Below are 20,860 nucleotides of genomic sequence, written 5' to 3'. Positions count from 1 at the left end.
GGATTGGCCAAGCTTAATTGCCCCTCAATTGGAAAAAAAAAAATTGGGTACTCCCCCCAAAATTTTTTAAAAATTACACAGCAAGTCGTGCAAGTAGGTCCAGAACAGTGGAGGGAGAAGCCCACGACGGGCGAACAGGAAAAGTCTGTTAAGCCAAACATGTGGGTAAAATTGTAAGGGAGCAGACAACGTTGAGGCGTTGATTGTTGTGAAGCTGCCGGCGTGGAGGGAGCTGCCAAGCCGGCCGGGTGGGGACTCGAATGGCGGCACGAGAGGAAGGGGCGGGAAAGCTGAGCGCGAGATTCTTCGGTTGGCGACGCGCGCGGAGGGCTAGCCAAACGGCCGCCCGTTAGGCCGAGGCGGCAACCCGAGTGTTTCCTCTTGTCTCGCCGCGGAAATGCAGGGAAAAACCTTGGCCACCACGAGTAGGGCGCCTGACGAGGCAGGAGAGAAATCTTCGCAGCACGTCGCCAAGGATTCTCATCCTGAGCCTGATGTCGCCGGGGACGAGAACGCGGTCGTCATTAACATGGTTTCGAGCAGCACCGTGGAAACACGCAACGCCGCCCTCCATGTTCCCAGTCCCTCGTCCAGGCCTGCCTCCTATGCAGAACTTTCAATGGCGACGATTAAAAAGCGGCGTCGCTTCAGTGATATCTTCTCATTCGCAAAGCGGGACCACGTGAAGACTGGTAAAACGTTCAAGCCACTGCGACGTCTAGACTTGCAGATAGCAGGCGGGCCCAAATGGATGTGGATCAGGCGAGGTGTCATCGCTGCGTTTTGGTTAGCTTGGATAAACTTAATGGTGGCGGCTCTGGTGGTTATTTTGCGGAGCCCAGAGTGTAAACCTACTCCTAAACTCAGGTGGTGGCAAAAGAAACCCATGTACCACATTGCAATTCAGTCCTACTACGATAGGAATGGGGATGGAATCGGAGACCTTCTTGGTATAAATATCTGTACAAACTACTTGCACTGTATAGAGACTTTAAATTTATTTTTACTCGCGTTTGCAATTAACTTATTTTCCCTAATATGAGCTCATACTTTGCCACAAAGGCAAAAAAAACCATAATGGGAGTTATGTACAGGCCTCCAACAGTGGTCAGGACCGGGGGCACAAAATGCACTGAAATAGAAAGTGCATGTCAGAAAGGCAAGGTCACAGTGATCATGGGGGACTTCAATATGCAGGTGGACTGGGTAAATAATGCTGCCAGTGGACCCAAGGAAAGGGAATTCATTGAATGTTTACAGGAGGGCTTTTTGGAACAGTTTGTGATGGAGCCCACGAGGGAACAGGCCATTCTGGACTTAGTGTTATGTAATGAGCCAGACTTGATTAAAGATCTTAAAGTAAGGGAGCACCTAGGAGGCAGTGATCATAATATGGTCGAATTCAATCTCCAATTTGAAAGAAGGAAGGTAGAATCAGATGTAAAGGTGTTACAGTTAAATAAAGGTAACTACAGGGGCATGAGGGAGGAACTGACGAAAATCGACTGGGAGCAGATCCTAGTGGGAAAGACAGTAGAACAGCAATGGCAGGAGTTTCAGGGAGTAATTGAGGACACAGTACAGAGGTTCATCCCAAAGAAAAGAAAGGTTATCAGAGGGCGGATTAGGCAGCCATGGCTGACAAAGGAAGTTAAGGAATGCATCAAAGCAAAAGAGCCTATAATGTGGCAAAGAGTAGTGGGAAGTCAGAAGATTGGGAAGGCTACAAAAACAAACAGAGGATAACAAAGAGAAATAAGGAAAGAGAGGATCAAATATGAAGGTAGGCTAGCCAGTAACATTAGGAATGATAATAAAAGTTTCTTTAAATACATTAAAAACAAACGGGAGGCAAAAGTAGACATTGGGCCGCTCCAAAATGACGCGGGTAATTTTGTGATGGGAGACAAGGAAATAGCTGAGGAACTAAATAAGTACTTTGCGTCAGTCTTCACAGTAGAAGACATGAGTAATATCGCAACAATTCCGGAGAGTTGGGGGCAGGCAGAGTTGAATATGCTAGCCATCACAAAGGAGAAAGTGCTAGAGAAACTAAAAGGTCTAAAAATTGATAGATCTCTGGGCCCAGATGGGCTACATCCTAGAGTTCTAAAGGAGATAGCTGAAGAAATAGTGGAGGCGTTAGTTATGATCTTTCAAAAGTCACTGGAGTCAGGGAAAGTCCCAGAGGATTGGAAAATCGCTGTTGTAACCCCCCTGTTCAAGAAGGGAACAAGGAAAAAGATGGAAAATTATAGGCCAATTAGCCTAACCTCGGTTGTTGGCAAGATTCTAGAATCCATTGTTAAGGATGAGATTTCGAAATTCTTGGAAGTGCAGGGTCGGATTAGGACAAGTCAGCATGGATTTAGTAAGGGGAGGTCATACCTGACAAACCTGTTAGAGTTCTTTGACGAGATAACAAATAGGTTAGACCAAGGAGAGCCAATGGATGTTATCTATCTTGACTTCCAAAAGGCCTTTGATAAGGTGCCTCACGGGAGACTGCTGAGTAAAATAAGGACCCATGGTATTCGAGGCAAGGTACTAACATGGATTGACGATTGGCTGTCAGGCAGAAGGCAGAGAGTTGGGATAAAAGGTTCTTTTTCGGAATGGCAACCGGTGACAAGTGGTGTCCGGCAGGGTTCAGTGTTGGGGCCACAGCTGTTCTCCTTATATATTAATGATCTAGATGACGGGACTGGGGGCATTCTGGCTAAGTTTGCCGAAGATACAAAGATAGGTGGAGGGGCAGGTAGTATGGAGGAGGTGGGGAGGCTGCAGAAAGATTTAGACAGTTTAGGAGAGTGGTCTAAGAAATGGCTGATGAAATTCAACGTGGGCAAGTGCGAGGTCTTGCACTTTGGAAAAAAGAATAGAGGCATGGACTATTTTCGAAACGGTGACAAAATTCATAATGCTGAAGTGCAAAGGGACTTGGGAGTCCTAGTCCATGATTCTCTAAAGGTAAACTTGCAGGTTGAGTCCGTAATTAAGAAAGCAAATGCAATGTTGTCATTTATCTCAAGAGGCTTGGAATATAAAAGCAGGGATGTACTTCTGAAGCTTTATAAAGCATTAGTTAGGCCCCATTTAGAATACTGTGAGCAATTTTGGGCCCCACACCTCAGGAAGGACATACTGGCACTGGAGCGGGTCCAGCGGAGATTCACACGAATGATCCCAGGAATGGTAGGCCTAACATAAAACATAGAACATAGATCAATACAGCGCAGTACAGGCCCTTCGGCCCACGATGTTGCACCGAAACAAAAGCCATCTAACCTACACTATGCCATTATCATCCATATGTTTATCCAATAAACTTTTAAATGCCCTCAATGTTGGCGAGTTCACTACTGTAGCAGGTAGGGCATTCCACGGCCTCACTACTCTTTGCGTAAAGAACCTACCTCTGTCCTATATCTATTACCCCTCAGTTTAAAGCTATGTCCCCTCGTGCCAGCCATTTCCATCCACGGGAGAAGGCTCTCACTGTTCACCCTATCCAACCCCCTGATCATTTTGTATGCCTCTATTAAGTCTCCTCTTAACCTTCTTCTCTCCAACGAAAACAACCTCAAGTCCATCAGCCTTTCCTCATAAGATTTTCCCTCCATACCAGGCAACATCCTGGTAAAGCTCCTCTGCACCCGCTCCAAAGCCTCCACGTCCTTCCTATAATGCGGTGACCAGAACTGTACGCAATACTCCAAATGCGGCCGTACCAGAGTTCTGTACAGCTGCAACATGGCCTCCTGACTCCGGAACTCAATCCCTCTACCAATAAAGGCCAACACTCCATAGGCCTTCTTCACAACCCTATCAACCTGGGTGGCAACTTTCAGAGATCTATGTACATGGACACCTAGATCCCTCTGCTCATCCACACTTTCAAGAACTTTACCATTAGCCAAATATTCTGCATTCCTGTTATTCCTTCCAAAGTGAATCACCTCACACTTCTCTACATTAAACTCCATTTGCCACCTCTCAGCCCAGCTCTGCAGCTTATCTATATCCCTCTGTAACCTGCTACATCCTTCCACACTATCGACAACACCACCGACTTTAGTATCGTCTGCAAATTTATTCACCCACCCTTCTGCGCCTTCCTCTAGGTCATTGATAAAAATGACAAACAGCAACGTCCCCAGAACAGATCCTTGTGGTACTCCACTTGTGACTGAACTCCATTCTGAACATTTCCCATCAACCACCACCCTCTGTCTTCTTTCAGCTAGCCAATTTCTGATCCACATCTCTAAATCACCCTCAATCCCCAGCCTCCGTATTTTCTGCAATAGCCTACCGTGGGGAACCTTATCAAACGCTTTGCTGAAATCCACATACACCACATCAACTGCTCTACCCTCGTCTACCTGTTCAGTCACCTTCTCAAAGAACTCGATAAGGTTTGTGAGGCATGACCTACCCTTCACAAAGCCATGCTGACTATCCCTGATCATATTATTCATGACGATGATCAACATACGATGAACGTCTGAGGATCCTGGGATTATATTCATTGGAGTTTAGGAGGTTGAGGGGAGATCGAATAGAAACTTACAAGATAATGAATGGCTTAGATAGGGTGGATGTAGGGAAGTTGTTTCCATTAGTAGGGGAGACTAGGACCCGGGGGCACAGCCTTAGAATAAAAGGGAATCACTTTAGAACAGAGATGAGAAATTTCTTCAGCCAGAGAGTGGTGGGTCTGTGGAATTCATTGCCACAGAGGGCGATGGGGGCCGGGACGTTGAGTGTCTTTAAGACAGAAGTTGATAAATTCTTGATTTCTCGAGGAATTAAGGGCTATGAAGAGAGAGCGGGTAAAGAGTTGAAATCAGCCATGAATGAATGGTGTAGTGGACTCGATGGGCTGAATGGCCGTACTTCCGCTCCTATGTCTTATGGTCTTATACTAACCGCCCTTGGATACCACTCTTCTCAACACTACGGCATTGCAGATGCTCTCAGACTGGACAATGTCTAGGCTTCAGCTAATAAGTGGCAAGTAATTGTTGCACCACACAAGAATCATATAATGATCACCTGGAGATGGTATTCCCAGATCTCCTGACACTCAATAACAGCACACTGACAACTCCTTTATCATAAACCCCCTAGGAGTAAATTGTTCACCAGAAATTACATTGGACTAACCACATAAATGTTGTGGCTACTTATTAGAGCAGGTCAGAAGCTGGGAATTATGAGAGTCTTCTAGCCTGATTCCCCAAAGATTCTACAAGGTACAAATCATAATAATCTTTATGAGTGCCACAAGTAGGCTTACATTAATACTACAATGAAGTTACTGTGAAAATCCCCTAGTCGCTACACTCCGGCGCCTGTGTGGGTACACTGAGATAAATTCAGAATGCTCAATTCACCTAATAAGCACGTATTTTGGAACTTGGGGAAGGAAACCCATGCAGACACGGGGAGAACATGCAGACTCCACACAGACAGTGACCCAAGCCGGGAATCCAACCCGGGTGCCTGCCGCTGTGAAGTAACAGTGCTAACCACTGTGCCGAATTGTCAACCTTTAGTCCCATGGTGTTCCCTAATTTGTTTTCTCTATTAATAGTGGTTGCTTTATCTTTCTCTCTCCAATTTTCTTGAATTCTTGGGATGGTCTTTGTGTCTTCTGCCGTGAAGACAGATACAAAATATTTTTTCAAAGCCTCTACCATTTCCTTGTCTTGCATTATGAATTCCCCAGTCTCAGTGTATAAGGGACCAATACTTATTTTAGCTACTCTTGACCTTTTTATAGAAGCTTTTACTGTGTGTTATATTTCTTGCTGATCTACCCCTTTGTTTTTTTTTAGCCCTTTTGCTGGTTCTAAAATTTTACCAATCTTCTGTCCTACACTGATTTCAGCATTGCACACCTTTTCTGCAAAGTTAGTGCTATCCCTAGCTTCCTTAGCTAGCCAGGGATGATGCATTCTTTTCATAAAGTCTTTCTTTCTCAGTGGAATGGGTAAGGACATGGGAATACTAGTCACCTCCAATTCCTACATCATCCTGACTTGGAAATATATCACTGTTTCTTCATTGTTACTCAATCAAAATTCTGAACCTCTGAAGGACTGCGACAGCTGAATGCCCACCACCAGCGTTTCAAGGAAAATTAGGGTAGGTAATAGATCCTAACCTTGCCTGTGGGACTGCATCTGAAGAATGAATAAGATAAATGCTCATTTTGAATCAAGAAACTTTGAGTTTAATTCCACTCCAAAACTTGAACCCACAATCAAAGCTGACTTTGATTTCATTTGACATAATGACAGTGCAGTACTGAATTAATCTAGTTATTTCAATAAGAAGTGGGAGGCCCTCTCTGCCTCTTCAGGAATAGTAAAAAAAACTACATCTGTACTATTGGTAGAAGAGAGCAAGGAATTCTCTGTCCCAGCTAACATTAATTTCCAACAGTTTAGCTGCTCATTTATTTACTGTTTATCTCTAAATTGACTGTTTTATTATCCTATAAAGCAACATCGACTGCAGACGAGACATGATTCATTGACTATAAAGTGTTTTGAAACATTCTGAGAACATGTATACAGATGTATGTTTATTATTCTTGCTATATATCTATTTATGATCGTGACTTCCCACCTCCTATTGCTAAGATGAGTGGTAATGTGGTACCTGATCAGCCTCTTGCCTCCTATCTCTCCAGCACCAGCCCTTGTTGCCATCACCATTCCTTTAATAGCTGCAAAACCTATTAAAGAAATGGCTAAATACTCTTGTATAAGTGCTGTAAATTTTTCTAGCCACACCATTCACTCTTTTAAACTTTGCGAGGAACAGAAGAATTTTTAAAAATGCTTTTGCCTAAATCATCAATGCCTATTTCCTGAGTATCACAACCTTCTCCTGACCCCTATTTCACTTCATAGAGCTATCATTCCTCATGCTGAGGTGTTTTTGTCCTTCCTATAGCCTCTTTTTTGTATACTAGTGCATTTCCCTTTTCTTGTCTATTGCTGTTCGAATGTATGTGCCTTCTCCTCACCATCCTCTCCTGACTCCTCTGATCGCTTTCACTTCTATTTTGCATTGAATATTTTTCCCACAATTGCAAAGACTTGCCATTCTTTTCCAAGATGCAGCCTGCACCACCCTTGCCATTGTTTTCACCTCTCAAACTTCCCCCAATCTCACCTTTATGTTGCCATCCCATCATTCCAACACATCAAAACCAGCTGCACAACACTGTGGTTTTGGCCCCAATAGCTTCATTGTGGAACATTTTCCTTGCTGTTATCCTAGGCTTTATAAAAGGTAGAAGATAAAATGAACTGCATAAGCATAAGAAAATACAGATTTTCACGCAAATCATGGAATTTGGTTTAAAAACGTCAAATATCCCATAATGAAATGTAGAAATGCAATTTAACTTTTTCAATTGGTGTATCCACATAATACATATGTATAATGGCTTAAAAAATGATTTTCAAATTTATACTAAGAAAAGTTGGTGTTTAGATTAATAATGTCATGTAAATCTTTTCCTTCTTATAGCTTCATTTTTAAAGTTTCTTGGATACTTGGTCAGAATTGCAAAGTTAAACACTTTGAGATGAATTTTGAGGGTAAGGCAGGGGTCCCCTAAAATATTGCATTGGCCAGCATGTCAATTTCATGGCACTGATCCCAGCTCAGGCATTAATTGTGGGGGGTTGGGAAATTGGGGGGGGGGGGGGGGGGGGGGGGGGCGGGGGAGCGTGGACAGGAATCCCACTCTCCTCCCAATTTAGATCAATTAAAGCAGTTTAAAAGCTACTTAAGAGCACGTCACGGCTGAAGCTTTAGGTTTTTGAAAGGGCAGACTGGATACCTGTATTTCAGAAATTGACCAGCTGAAGGAAAGAGAATAAACACAGCTTTGGCGCCTTACTAAGGTTATTGTGACAAAAGGGGAATGGGCATTTAGTAAGATTGTGCTGCACGGGTGATGAAGATTAGGCAAAGTGCCTGGGCTTCATATGGGACACCTACTGGTACCTTGGGGCAGAAGAACAGGGGAAAAGACCTGCCCAGAGGAGCTGCAGGACAGCTGGATTTTGGGTCCAGTTGGGATGAAGAGCAACACTGTCCAAAGAAAAGGCATAACTCTGGGCATCAGGAGTATGCAGGAGAGGAAAACGGATAGGAAGACAATGGAGGCCAAACCCTCACCACAGGATCAATTGAGCCATCTGGAGATGATTGCGAACTTGTACCCAAATGGTCATTGACATCTGTGCCCTAGTTACCGATGACTTCCCACCTTGCAGCACTGGTCATCATGCCCTGCCAGTGATCATCAATGTTAATGTAGCTTTGAACTGCTTTGCTTCTGGGTCCTTCCAAGCATTAGTTGCATACCTTAGTGACATCTCAAATGCTGCTACCACTTCATCTTGCTGGTTGGTAATATCCCCATTGCCAGAGTTAGACAGTGCATTCATTTAACGACAGACACACCTCGAAGGGACCTCCATTGCCTCCATCACTGAATTCCCTCATTGCACCATGTAGCCATCAAGGCATGCAGCAACGTGTCTGAACACTCCCATCAACAGGAAGGGCTTTTACTCTCTCAACATCTAACTGGTCTGCGGCTATAACAAGAGCTTCCTGCATGTGTGCTTTAACTTTCCTCAGAGCTGTCTTGGCACTTTCTTCCTCTGCTAGTCCAGGCAGCGTAGATGGATCCTGGGGGACTAGATGAACTGATGCATACTCATCTCTTAAGGAACCCCCAATACAAACACAGAAGTGATATAGCCAATGTCACCTGCTCAGTAGGACAACTATCAAGCAGACCATGATGCGATTGTCTCATGATGCCCTCTTGTACCCTCTTACAAGTACCTCAATCACTGTGATTGTCTGTTGTCCTCTACATGACATGATTCTCCAGAGAAGTGTGGACCTTGAGTCCTTGGAAACAGACATCTCAACTGGGGAGGAGAAAGAGGTAAGTGAGAAGTAGGAATTGGAGGAAAAGTAGATAATGCTGAATATAGAGGTGCATGATAAGTGGCTTCCTCCTGCCACCCCTTGGGAAGAGGACCTCATTATCCATCCTTATGATCTCCAGTATAACACAGAAACAGAGAACATAGGAGCAGGAGGAGACCATTCAGCTCTTCGTGCCTGCTCCGCCATTCATTCTGATCATGGCTGATCATAGTAACTAGTCCAGTTACTAGTGGTGTACCACAAGGATCTGTTTTGGGGCCACTGTTGTTTGTCATTTTTATAAATGACCTGGAGGAGGGCGTAGAAGGATGGGTGAGTAAATTTGCAGATGACACTAAAGTCGGTGGAGTTGTGGACAGTGCGGAAGGATGTTACAAGTTACAGAGGGACATAGATAAGCTGCAGCGCTGGGCTGAGAGGTGGCAAATGGAGTTTAATGCAGAAAAGTGTGAGGTGATTCATTTTGGAAGGAATAACAGGAAGACAGAGTACTGGGCTAATGGTAAGATTCTTGGCAGTGTGGATGAGCAGAGAGATCTCGGTGTCCATGTACATAGATCCCTGAAAGTTGCCTCCCAGGTTGAGAGGGTTGTTAAGAAGGCGTACGGTGTGTTAGCTTTTATTGGTAGAGGGATTGAGTTTCGGAGCAATGAGGTCATGTTGCAGCTGTACAAAACTCTGGTGCGGCCGCATTTGGAGTATTGTGTGCAATTCCGGTCGCCGCATTATAGGAAGGACGTGGAAGCATTGGAAAGGGTGCAGAGGAGATTTACCAGAATGTTGCCTGGTATGGAGGGAAGATCTTATGAGGAAAGGCTGAGGGACATGAGGCTGTTTTCGTTAGAGAGAAGAAGGTTAAGAGTGAGTTAATTGAGGCATACAAGATGATCAGAGGATTGGATAGGGTGGACAGTGAGAGCCTTTTTCCTCGGATGGTGATGTCTAGCACGAGGGGACATAGCCTTAAATTGAGAGGAGATAGATATAAGACAGATGTCAGAGGTAGGTTCTTTACTCAGAGAGTAGTAAGGGCGTGGAATGCCCTGCCCGCAACAATAGTGGACTCGCCAACACTAAGGGCATTCAAATAGTCATTGAATAGACATATGGACGATATGGAAATAGTGTAGATGGACTTTAGAGTGGTTTCACAGGTCGGCGCAACATCGAGGGCCGAAGGGCCTATACTGCGCTGTAATGTTCTATGTTCTATCCAACTCAATAGAATAAAGATTATAGAATAGAATACAAGAACTCCATAGCCTAATCCCGCTTTCCTCCCCATATCCTTTGATCCCCTTCAACCTAGTGCTATATCTAACTGCCTCTTGAAAAAATGCAATGTTTTGGCCTCAACTACTTCCTGTGGTAATGAATTCCACAGACTGCCCACTCTCTGGGTGAAGAAATTTCTCATCTCTGTCCTAAATGGTCTACCCCGTAACTTCAGACTGTAATCCCTGGTTCAGGACACACCCACCATCTGAAACATCCTTCCTGCATCAACCCTGTTTAGTCCTGTTAGAATTTTATATGTTTCTATGAGATTCCCTCCCCCACTCCCCACCCTCATTTTTCTGAGCTCCAGCGAATACAATCCTAACCGATTCAATCTCTCCTCATACGTCAGTCCCACCATCACAGGAATCAGTTCAGTAAGCCTTCGCTGCATTCCTAGAACAAGAACATTTATCCTCAGATAAGGAGACAAAAACTGCACACAATATTCCAGATGTGGCCTCACCAAGGCCCCATATATTTGCAGCAAGACATCCCTGCTCCTGTACTCGAATCCTGTCACTGAAGACCCCCATACCATTTGCCTTCTTTACCGCATGCTGTACCTGCGTATTTACCTTCAGTGACTGTTGAACGAGGACCCAAGGCCTTATTGCTCGTCCCCCTCCTAATTTATGGCCATTCTCTCGTTTTTGCTACCAAAGTAGATAACCTCACATTTCCCCAAATTATACTGCCATTCATTTGCCTATTCATTCAACTTGTCCAAATCACACTGAAGGCTCTCTGCAGCCTCCTCACATCTCACTTTCCCACACAACTTGGTGTCATCTGCAAATTTGGAGAGATGACATTTTATTCCTTCATCTAAATCATTAATATATATTGTGAATAGCTGGGGTCCTAGCACTGATCCCTGTGGTACCCCACTCATCACTGCCTGCAATTTGAAACGATCCATTAATTCCTACTCTTGGTTTGCTGTCTGCCAACCAGTTTTCTATCCATCTCAATACACTATCCCGAATCCCATGCTCTTTAATTTTACATGCTAATCTTTTATGTGGGAATTTGTCAAAAGCTTTCTGAAAGTTCAAATATATCATATCCACTGGCTCCTCCTCATCAACTCCTCTAGTTACATCCTCAAAGAATTCCAGTAGATCTGTCATGATTTCCCCTTCATAAATCCATGCTGACTCTGTCCAATCCTGCCACTATTTTCTAAGTGCTGTGCTATAAAATCTTTGATCAGGTGAGTCCTAGAATCACAGAATTTACAGTGCAGAAAGAGGCCCATCGAGTCTGCACCGGCCCTTGGAAAGAGCACCCCACTTAGGCCCACACCTCCACCCTATCCCAGAACCCCACCCAACCTTTTTGGACACTAAGGGCAATTTATCATGGCCAATTCACCTAACCTCCACATCTTTGGACTGTGGGAGGAAACCGGGGCACCCGAACGAAACCCACGCAGCCACAGGGAGAACGTGCAGACTCCGCACAGACAGTGACACAAGCCGGGATTCGAACCTGGGACCCTGGAGCTGTGAAGCAACGGTGTTAACTACTGTGCTACTGTGCTGACCTATGCGTTACTTTCAGCTGGGTCAGGCATTGCTGCGTAGGGCCTCACTTCACATTTCATCATCCACTATAGGTCCCAACTCCACCTCCCACTTAATTTTCACCTCATCCACCAGAACCGATTCCTCTGACAGAATCTGCCTACAGATGCCAGACATGCTACCCTCCTCCGACCCTGCTAGAGAAAGCATCCTCTCCATCAGAGATGGTGGCAGCGCCACAGGAAAGGTTGGGAAAGTCCTTCGCACAAAATCTACATCTGGAGGTACCTGAACGAGTTTGATCCCGAAAGTCCAAACTTCTTTGTCATTTCCTCCAAGCTGGCAAACCTTCCCTCCTCGACCCCAAAAGTGGTGTCCAGTCTCGATGGCTCAAATAAATGATTAGCACAAATAGGGGCCAACCTCGATATGGATTCAAGTGCTGCCTAAATTGTCTTCATATCCTAAAAGTGTACACAACCACCGGGCTCAAAGAGTACTGTGCTGGAGGAAATGGAAGTGAGCCCATCACCAGCGCCCCAAAACTAGATCCCCGACACAACCTTGTCTCCATCCATCCCCATATGGAACCCGGATCAATGCACCACCCCAGCACCTCTTCAACATTGGTCGTCCAATAAAAAAAAAGCATATTGAGCAATGCTAGGGCCCCCCTGAGTGTCTATTCCTTTGAAGAACTGTCCTGCGGATCTTCGGCGTCCTTCCCACCCATATAAAGGATGATATCAACCTATTAATCTTCACAAAAGACGATTTGGGGAGAAAAACAGGAAGACATTGGAAAAAAAAACCTTGGGAGAATATTCATTTTAGTAGACTAGACTCTGCCCACCAGCAATGGATCAATTGACCCGCAAACGTCTTGTAAAATTCGACAGGACACCCATCCGACCTGGGAGCTTTACCTGCCTGCATCCGCCCAATACCTATCCAGATCTCCTCGGGGCCTAACGGAGTTTTCCACTCTTCCCATCTCTCACCGCCACCCCCTCCTCCTCCTCCTCACCACCACTGGACAAACTAATCCATCTAAAATCGTCGATGTAGGGCTCCATGCTATAGAGGCCTGGTAAAAAGCCTCAAACACAGCATTGACTTTATCCGGGGTGGAAACCAAACTGCCTCGTGAATCCTTAACCTGCAAAATCTACAGGGAAGATGCCTGCCGCCTCAGCTGATTGGCTAAAAGATGGCAGGCCTTCTCCCCATTCTCGTTAAACAAAAACCTTCGAACGCTGCAGCTGAATCACCATCTTGCCTGTGGACAACAGATCAAATTGCATTCACAGCTTCCTGCTCACCAGGAGCTGTGAGGTAGGGTCACACAAATACCTGCAGTCCACCTCCAGGATAGCATCCACCAACCTCTGCCGCTCCACCCCTACCTCCCTATTCATGTGCCGCCATTTTTTGTATTATCTCTCCTCTAACCTTCAAGGTTTCCCAGAGCGTGGAGGGTGAGGCGGACTTGTTCTTATTGAACCCAACAAACTCAATAGCCTTAGACATACACCCACAAACCCCCTGTTCACCAGTAATCCTACATCCAACCTCCATGACGGGCGCTGAGTGAGACCCAACTCCAAAACCAAGTCCACCAGATGCAGAACATGGTCTGAAATGGCAGTGGCCAAGTATTCCGCCTTCCTTACACAAGGGAGAAGAGACATACCCACCAGAAAAAAAGTCTATCCTGGAATAAACCTTGTGAACTGGAGAGAAAAATGAGAATTCCTTAATCCCCCGGGTGCATGAACCTCCAGGAAACTGCCCCCACATCTGCTCCATAAACACCAACAGCGCCTTCGCCGCCTATGAAGGAGCCAATGACTTGGACCTAGAACGATACAACTTCAGTTGAAGTACGTAGTTTAAATCACCCCAAAAATCAGTTGGTGTGTATCCAAATCTGGAATTGAAGTCCACAGTGTCCTAATAAATGTTGTATTGTCCCAATTCAGGACATATATATTGACCAATGTTACTAACGTGCCTGCCAAGGACCCAGTAATCATCGCGTACCTGCCACACTGGTCTGCCACGATCTTGTCAGCTGAAAAAATAACCCATTTGTTAATCACAATTGCTGCACGCCACGCCCTGCCATCAAAACCCAAATGAAATACATGGCTCACCCACCCCTTTGCAGTCTGGTCTGATCCCTCACCCGCCGATGCATCTCCTGCAAAATGTGTCTCCTGCAAAAAATCATCACAATCAGCCATCAGATTCTTTAGGTGAGCAAATACTCTCGACCTTTTTACTGGGCCACCCAACCCCCTTACATTCCAGGTGATCAACCAAATCGGAGACCTCCCAACCCTCCCAACCCAGAGTCCGCCATTTCCACCGATTTATCAGTACCTGCCCAGAGAGTGTAGACCCAAGGCCCACCCAAGATGGCCACCAAACCCACCCACAAAGTGAAACAGAAAAGCTCATGGTCACTGTCTGAGAACAAACCCTCCCCCCACCCCCCCCCCCCCCCACCCCTCCCCTTAACCACACCTCACCCAAATGCACATATTGGTTACATACAAAACAACAGTCCCCCCTCCTAATCAATTCCAGCCCTCAACAGAACAGAAATGCTTGTCTCGTTGAACAAAAAAAACAGGTCCAACAAGCCGCAGCCCTTCTCCTCACCTCGCTCTCATTCGCTAGCTTAAATTTAGCGCTAGCTTGGTAACCCCTACCTAGAGTAGAAAAAAGAAAATGAAACATCACTACCTGACCCGGTTACAAAAAGTAAAACCAGATCTAACACCCGAACAAAGGCTCATCCGATACCCCAAATAGTGCTAACCCCCAGCTCGGCTTAACCTGGGTGTTCATCACCTTAGACATCGTCCTCGCAATAACCCTCCAGACCCCATCCAGCGCCGGGCACGCCCAGAACATATGGGTATGATTTGCTGTGCTCCCCGAGCACCTCCCACACCTGTCTTCCACCCCAAAGAACCTACTCAGCCTCGCCCCTGTCATATACGCTCTGTGAAGAACCTTAAATTGTATCAGGCTAAGCCTGGCGCAAGAGGAGGAAGAATTAACCCTACCTAGGGCATCCGCCCACGTACCCACTGTTGCTAACTTTTGGTTGGTTCAATTGGCTCTGTTTTATAACCTTTGCTCTCGAGTCGCCAGGTATCTTTATGATACCGCCACTAGGTTCAAGTTCAAGTAATGACCAATAACTCAATCCACCGATTAGTAAGATTCAAATCAAAGCACATTTATTATACACAGTAATCGCTACTCATGCACAAATTCTACGTCTAAGCTACTTCTACAACTAACAGGCCTATACTTAGCTTCGGACTGGCCCACCAGGTCAGGGGAACAAATGGCCTTTCGTTCGGGTTCTGAGTCTGCGGGATTCGAAGTTGGTACGGATTGGTAGCTAGGAGCGCCTATCTCGTAGCGAGCGTTGACTTAAGACTTACTGGATATCGGCGGCAGCTGCACCGGTCACGGTCAAGGGTTGGTTCGCGTTGCTGAATGACCCGGTCAAGAAGAACGATTTGAACTTGGGGGCTTAACTTTATAGTCCCCAGGGGCTTCCCGCCTTTCGGGGCGGACCCTGTACCTGGTTCCAAGTGATTGGACTTTGTTCCAATCGCTTGGTTCGATTTCTCCAATACTGGAGCGGTTCCCTGATCGATGGGCGATCTTGAGGTGTCCGTTAACCTCTTTTGTGTTGGCTCCTGCTGGCGCCGGGGAGTCTGGCTTAGCTTTGTTTGTCCCAAATGTTGCGATTGTTCCCGGGGATCGCTCATCAGTATGTAGATGGCTGCTACATTATTATGCAGATGGCTGCTTGTATCGATGCTGTCTGGGCTTTTGCAGAGTTTAATACACAGTTACTTGCACCTGCTGGTTTCTGCCTGTGTTGGCTGAATTTCCCTGCAGCCTTTGTTGTCCTCCATTTTACATCGGGAGTTGGCCAACCCAGGTGGCTACACCTCGTCAAAACACCTCCCCAAGCTCCTCCTCCCATTTACCCTTTAGCTCCTCCACCGAGGTCTCCTCCTCCTCCTGCATCTCCTGGTAGATCGCCGAGACCCTCCCCTCTCCAACCCACACCCCCGAGAGCACCATATCCTGGATCCTGAGTGCTGGAAGCAGCGGGAACTCCCACACCTGCCGCCTTACAAATGGCCTTACCTGCATGTAGCTGAAGGCATTTCCGGGGTGAAGCCCGAATTTTTCCTCCAGTGCCCCAAGGCTCGCAAATGTCCCATCTAAAAACAGGTCCCCTATCCTTCTAATTCCTGCCCTGTGCCAGCTCACAAACCCTCCATCCATTCTTCCCAGGACGAACCGATGGTTCTCCCGGATCGGGGACCAAACCAAAGCCTCTACCTCACCCCTGTGGCGCCTCCACTGCCCCCAAATTTTCAAAGTCGCCGCCACCACCGGACCCGTGGTATACCTAGTCGGCGGGAGCTACAGGACGCCATCTCCAGCCTCTTCCACGCCGCCCACTCCCCCTCCATTACCCACTTGCGTATCATCGCCACATTGGCAGCCCAGTAATACCCACACAGATTAGGTAACGCTATCCCTCCTCTGTCCCTACTCCGTTCCAGAAACACCCTTCTCACCCTCGGGGTCTATTTCGCCCACACGAATCCCACAATGCTCCTACTGACCCGCTTAAAAAAGGCCTTAGGGATCAGGATGGGGAGGCACTGGAATATAAAAAGGAACCTCGGGAGCACCGTCATCTTCACCGACTGTACCCTACCCGCCAAGGAGAGTGGCAGCATATCCCACCTTTTAAACTCCTCCTTCATCTGCTCTACCAGCCTCGTCAAGTTGAGCTTGTGTAGGGCCCCGCAGCTCCTGGCCACCTGGATCCCCAGATACCGAAAACTCCTTTCCGCCCTCTTCAGTGGAAGCTCGTCTATCCCCCTTCCCTGGTCCCCTGGGTGTACCACGAAGAGCTCACTCTTCCCCATGTTGAGCTGATACCCGGAAAAGTCCCCAAACTCCCTGAGGATCCACATCACCTCCGGCATCCCCCCCCACTGGGACCGCCACATACAGTAACAGGTCATCGGCATACAACAAACCCCGGTGTGTGTGTGTCCCCACCCCACCTGCCTAGACCAGCCCCCTCCAATTCCTGGACTACCTTAGAGCCATAGCCAAAAGCTCAATTGCCAATGCAAATAGCAAGGGGGATTGGGGGCACCCCTGCATCGTCCCCCGGTACAACCAAAAGTATTCCGAACTCCTCCGATTCGTGGCCACAGTCGCCACCGGGGCTTCGTAAAGTAGCCTAACCCAACTAATGAACCCCTCCCCGAACCTCAACCTCCTCAACACTTCCCAGAGATACCCCCACTCCACCCTATCAAAGGCCTTCTCCGCGTCCATCGCCGCCACTATCTCCGCCTCCCCCTCCGCCTCCACTGTAGGCATCATGATTACGTTAAGGAGCCTCTGCACATTGGTATTCAGCTGCCTTCCCTTAACAAAACCCGTCTGGTCCTCGTGAATCACCCCCGGGACACAGTCCTCAATTCTGGTAGCCAACAGCTTCGCGCCCACGTTGAGGAGAGAGATTGGCCTATACGACCCACACTGTAATGGGTCCTTGTCCCGCTTCAAGATCAGCATCCTGGACATCGGTGGGGGCAGGGCCCCCCTCCCTCGCCTCATTGAAAGTCCTCACTAATAGAGGGCCCAGCAGGTCCATGTACTTTCGGTAAAATTCCACCGGGAACCCATCTGGCCCCGGTGCCGTCCCCGCCTGCATACTCCCCAGCGCCTTAGTCAGCTCCTCCAGCCCTACCGGTGCCCCAAGCCCAGCCACCTGCTCCTCCTCCACCCTCGGGAACCTCAGTCGATCCAAAAATCGACGCATCCCCACCTCCTCCGTCGGGGGCTCAGACCTATACAGCCCCTCATAAAAGTCTCTAAATACCCCATTTATTCCCACCGCACTCTGTACCGTGTTCCTCCCTTTATCCCTAACTCCCCCAATCTCCCTCGCTGCCTCCCGCTTCCGAAGCTGGTGTGCCAACATCCGGCTAGCTCTCTCCCTGTACTCATACACCGCCCCTTTCATAGAATTTACAGTGCAGAAGGAGACCATTCGGCCCATCGAGTCTGCACCGGCTCTTGGAAAGAGCACCCTACCCAAGGTCCACACCTCCACCCTATCCCCACAACCCAACAACCCCACCCAAGACTAAGGGTAATTTTGGACACGAAGTGCAATTTATCATGGCCAATCCACCTAACCTGCACATCTTTGGATTGTGGGAGGAAACCGGAGTACCCAGAGGAAACCCACGCACACACGGGGAGGATGTGCAGACACCGCACAGACAGTGACCCAAGCCGGAATCGAACCTGGGACCCTGGAGCTGTGAAGCAATTGTGCTACCCACAATGCTACCGTGCTGCCCTTGCGCTTTCCTCCACTGTTCCTCTGCCTTCTTGGTGGTCAACAGGTCGAACTCGGCCTGGAGGCTTCAGCGCTCCTTGAGTAGTCCCTCCTCGGGGACCTCTGCATACCTCCTATCATTGCGCTGGTCAAGGAGACACAGCCTGAGTGAGTGAGACACAGACAGAGTGAGAATTTGGTAATTTGGTGCAGTGAGGTAACCAGGAAAGGCCTAATTTCGGGAGCCGTTCGGAGAAGGAGGAGCAGTCTCAGTGAGTATAAAAACCTAACCGTAACTTCGTTTTCCAGTTTTTTCCCCCAAAAGTGACGTCAGAGGGAAGCTGTGATCTGATTGGTCGATAGCAAATCTGCCCCAAATTTAAAAAAAACACAGCTAAACTTGTAAACTTAAATTAAACTAATTAATTAGTGATGGCTGGTCAGGTGATGTGCTTGAGCTGCTTGATGTGGGAGCTGGCAGGTCCCATTGCGAGCTGCAGCGACCACATCTGCAGTAAGTGTAGGCTGCTCGAACAGCTCCGGCTCAGAGTTGATGAGCTGGAGTCTGAGCTTCAAACACTGAGGCACATCCGGGATGGGAGACTTACCTGGACACTGTGTTTCAGGAGGCAGTCACACCTGTCAGAGTAAGTAGTTTAACAAGTAGTGTGACTGCAAGTCAGGCAGGTAAAGGGAACTAGCAGTCAGGAACTCAGGAGCCTCAGCCCTTGACCCTGTCCAACAGGTATAAGGCACTTGCTCCCTGTGTGGATGGCGAACAGGGCTGCAGGAAGGATGAGTCAGCTGACCAAGGCACCATGGTTCAGCAGGCCATTCAAGGGGAGGGAGTAAATAGGCAAGTTGTAGTTGTAGGGGATTCTATTATCAGGGGGATAGATAGTATCCTTTGTGAGCAGGATAAAGAGTCCCACATGGTATGTTGCCTGCCCGGTGCTAGGGTGCGGGACATCTCTGACCGGCTTGAAAGGATACTGGAGAGGGAGGGGGAGGATCCAGTTGTTGTGGTCCATGTCGGTACCAACAACATGGGCAAGTCTAGAAAAGAGGACCTGTTTAGAGATTATAAAGAGCTATGATTCAAATTAAAAAACAGGTCCTCAAGGGTCATAATCTCCGGATTACTGCCCGAGCCACGTGCAAATTGGCAGAGGGAGGCAAGAATAAGGGCAGTTAACACGTGGCTGAAAGAGTGGTGTGGGAAAGAGGGGTTACTTTTCATGGGACACTGGTATCAGTTTTGGGACAGTGGGGACCTATACCGTTGGGATGGTGTCCACCTGAACCGAGCTGGGACCATTGTTCTGGCGAAAAGAGTAAATAGGGTGGTCAATAGGATTTTAAACTAGAGATTGGGGGCGAAGGGAAAGTCAGGGAACCAATAGGTGAAGTAATCAGTGGGAAGCGTAGCTGCTTAGGAATACAAAAAAGCACGAAAAGACAAAACTCAGGAGAGGTTACGATAGTCCCAATCCCACAAAATTTGACACAGTGTATGGAAAGGCTGAGTAAACCAAGGTCCACCACACTAAAAACAAAAAGTGACGGTCATTAGAGAATTAAAGGTGGTATATTTAAATGCGCGCAGTGTACGGAACATGGTAGATGAGCTTGTGGCCCAGATTGTGACTGTCAGGTATGATGTGGTAGGCATCACAGAGACGTGGTTGCAGGGGGTTCAGGACTGGCATTTAAATATCCAGGGATTCACAACCTATCCAAAAGACAGAGAGGTGGGCAGAGGGGGCGGGGTTGCCTTGTTAATTAGGAATGAAATTAAATCAATCGCACTAAACGACATAGGGTCAGATGATGTGGAGTCTGTGTGGGTAGAGTTGAGGAACCACAATGGCAAAAAAACCATAATGGGAGATATGTACAGGCCTCCTAACAGTGGTCAGGACCGGGGGCACAAAATGCACCACGAAATAGAAAGTGCATGTCAGAAAGGCAAGGTCACAGTGATCATGGGTGACTCCAATATGCAGGTGGACTGGGTAAATAATGCTGCCAGTGGACCCAAAGAAAGGGAATTCATTGAATGTTTACAGGAGGGCTTTTTGGAACAGCTTGTGATGGAGCCCACGAGGGAACAGGCCATTCTGGACTTAGTGTTATGTAATAGAACATAGAACGATACAGCGCAGTACAGGCCCTTCGGCCCACGATATTGCACCAAAACAAAAGCCATCTAACCTACACTATGCCATTATCATCCATATGTTTATCCAATAAACTTTTAAATGCCCTCAATGTTGGCGAGTTCACTACTGTAGCAGGTAGGGCATTCCACGGCCTCACTACTCTTTGCGTAAAGAACCTACCTCTGACCTCTGTCCTATATCTATTACCCCTCAGTTTAAAGCTATGTCCCCTCGTGCCAGCCATTTCCATCCGCGGGAGAAGGCTCTCACTGTCCACCCTATCCAACCCCCTGATCATTTTGTATGCCTCTATTAAGTCTCCTCTTAACCTTCTTCTCTCCAACGAAAACAACCTCAAGTCCATCAGCCTTTCCTCATAAGATTTTCCCTCCATACCAGGCAACATCCTGGTAAATCTCCTCTGCACCCGCTCCAAAGCCTCCACGTCCTTCCTATAATGCGGTGACCAGAACTGT

The 20,860-nt window shown here is 47.3% G+C and overlaps 1 protein-coding gene across 1 annotated transcript in view; it reads left to right on the top strand.

Annotated features, from left to right (window-relative positions):
* The first annotated feature begins 390 nt into the window (after positions 1-390).
* Positions 391-20,860, top strand: part of LOC140421881 (amino acid transporter heavy chain SLC3A2-like) — a 75,541-nt gene continuing 55,071 nt past the window's right edge. Inside the window, exon 1 of the mRNA XM_072506872.1 lies at positions 391-950. Coding sequence (XP_072362973.1) covers positions 398-950 — 553 coding nt within the window. The 5' untranslated portion in view covers positions 391-397. The remainder of the gene's footprint in view (positions 951-20,860) is intronic.

The sequence above is a fragment of the Scyliorhinus torazame genome, chromosome 1, assembly GCF_047496885.1.
Source record: "Scyliorhinus torazame isolate Kashiwa2021f chromosome 1, sScyTor2.1, whole genome shotgun sequence".
Taxonomy (NCBI): Eukaryota; Metazoa; Chordata; class Chondrichthyes; order Carcharhiniformes; family Scyliorhinidae; genus Scyliorhinus; species Scyliorhinus torazame.
Note: the sequence above shows the minus strand (reverse complement) of the source record. Positions and strands in the feature narration are given on the sequence as shown.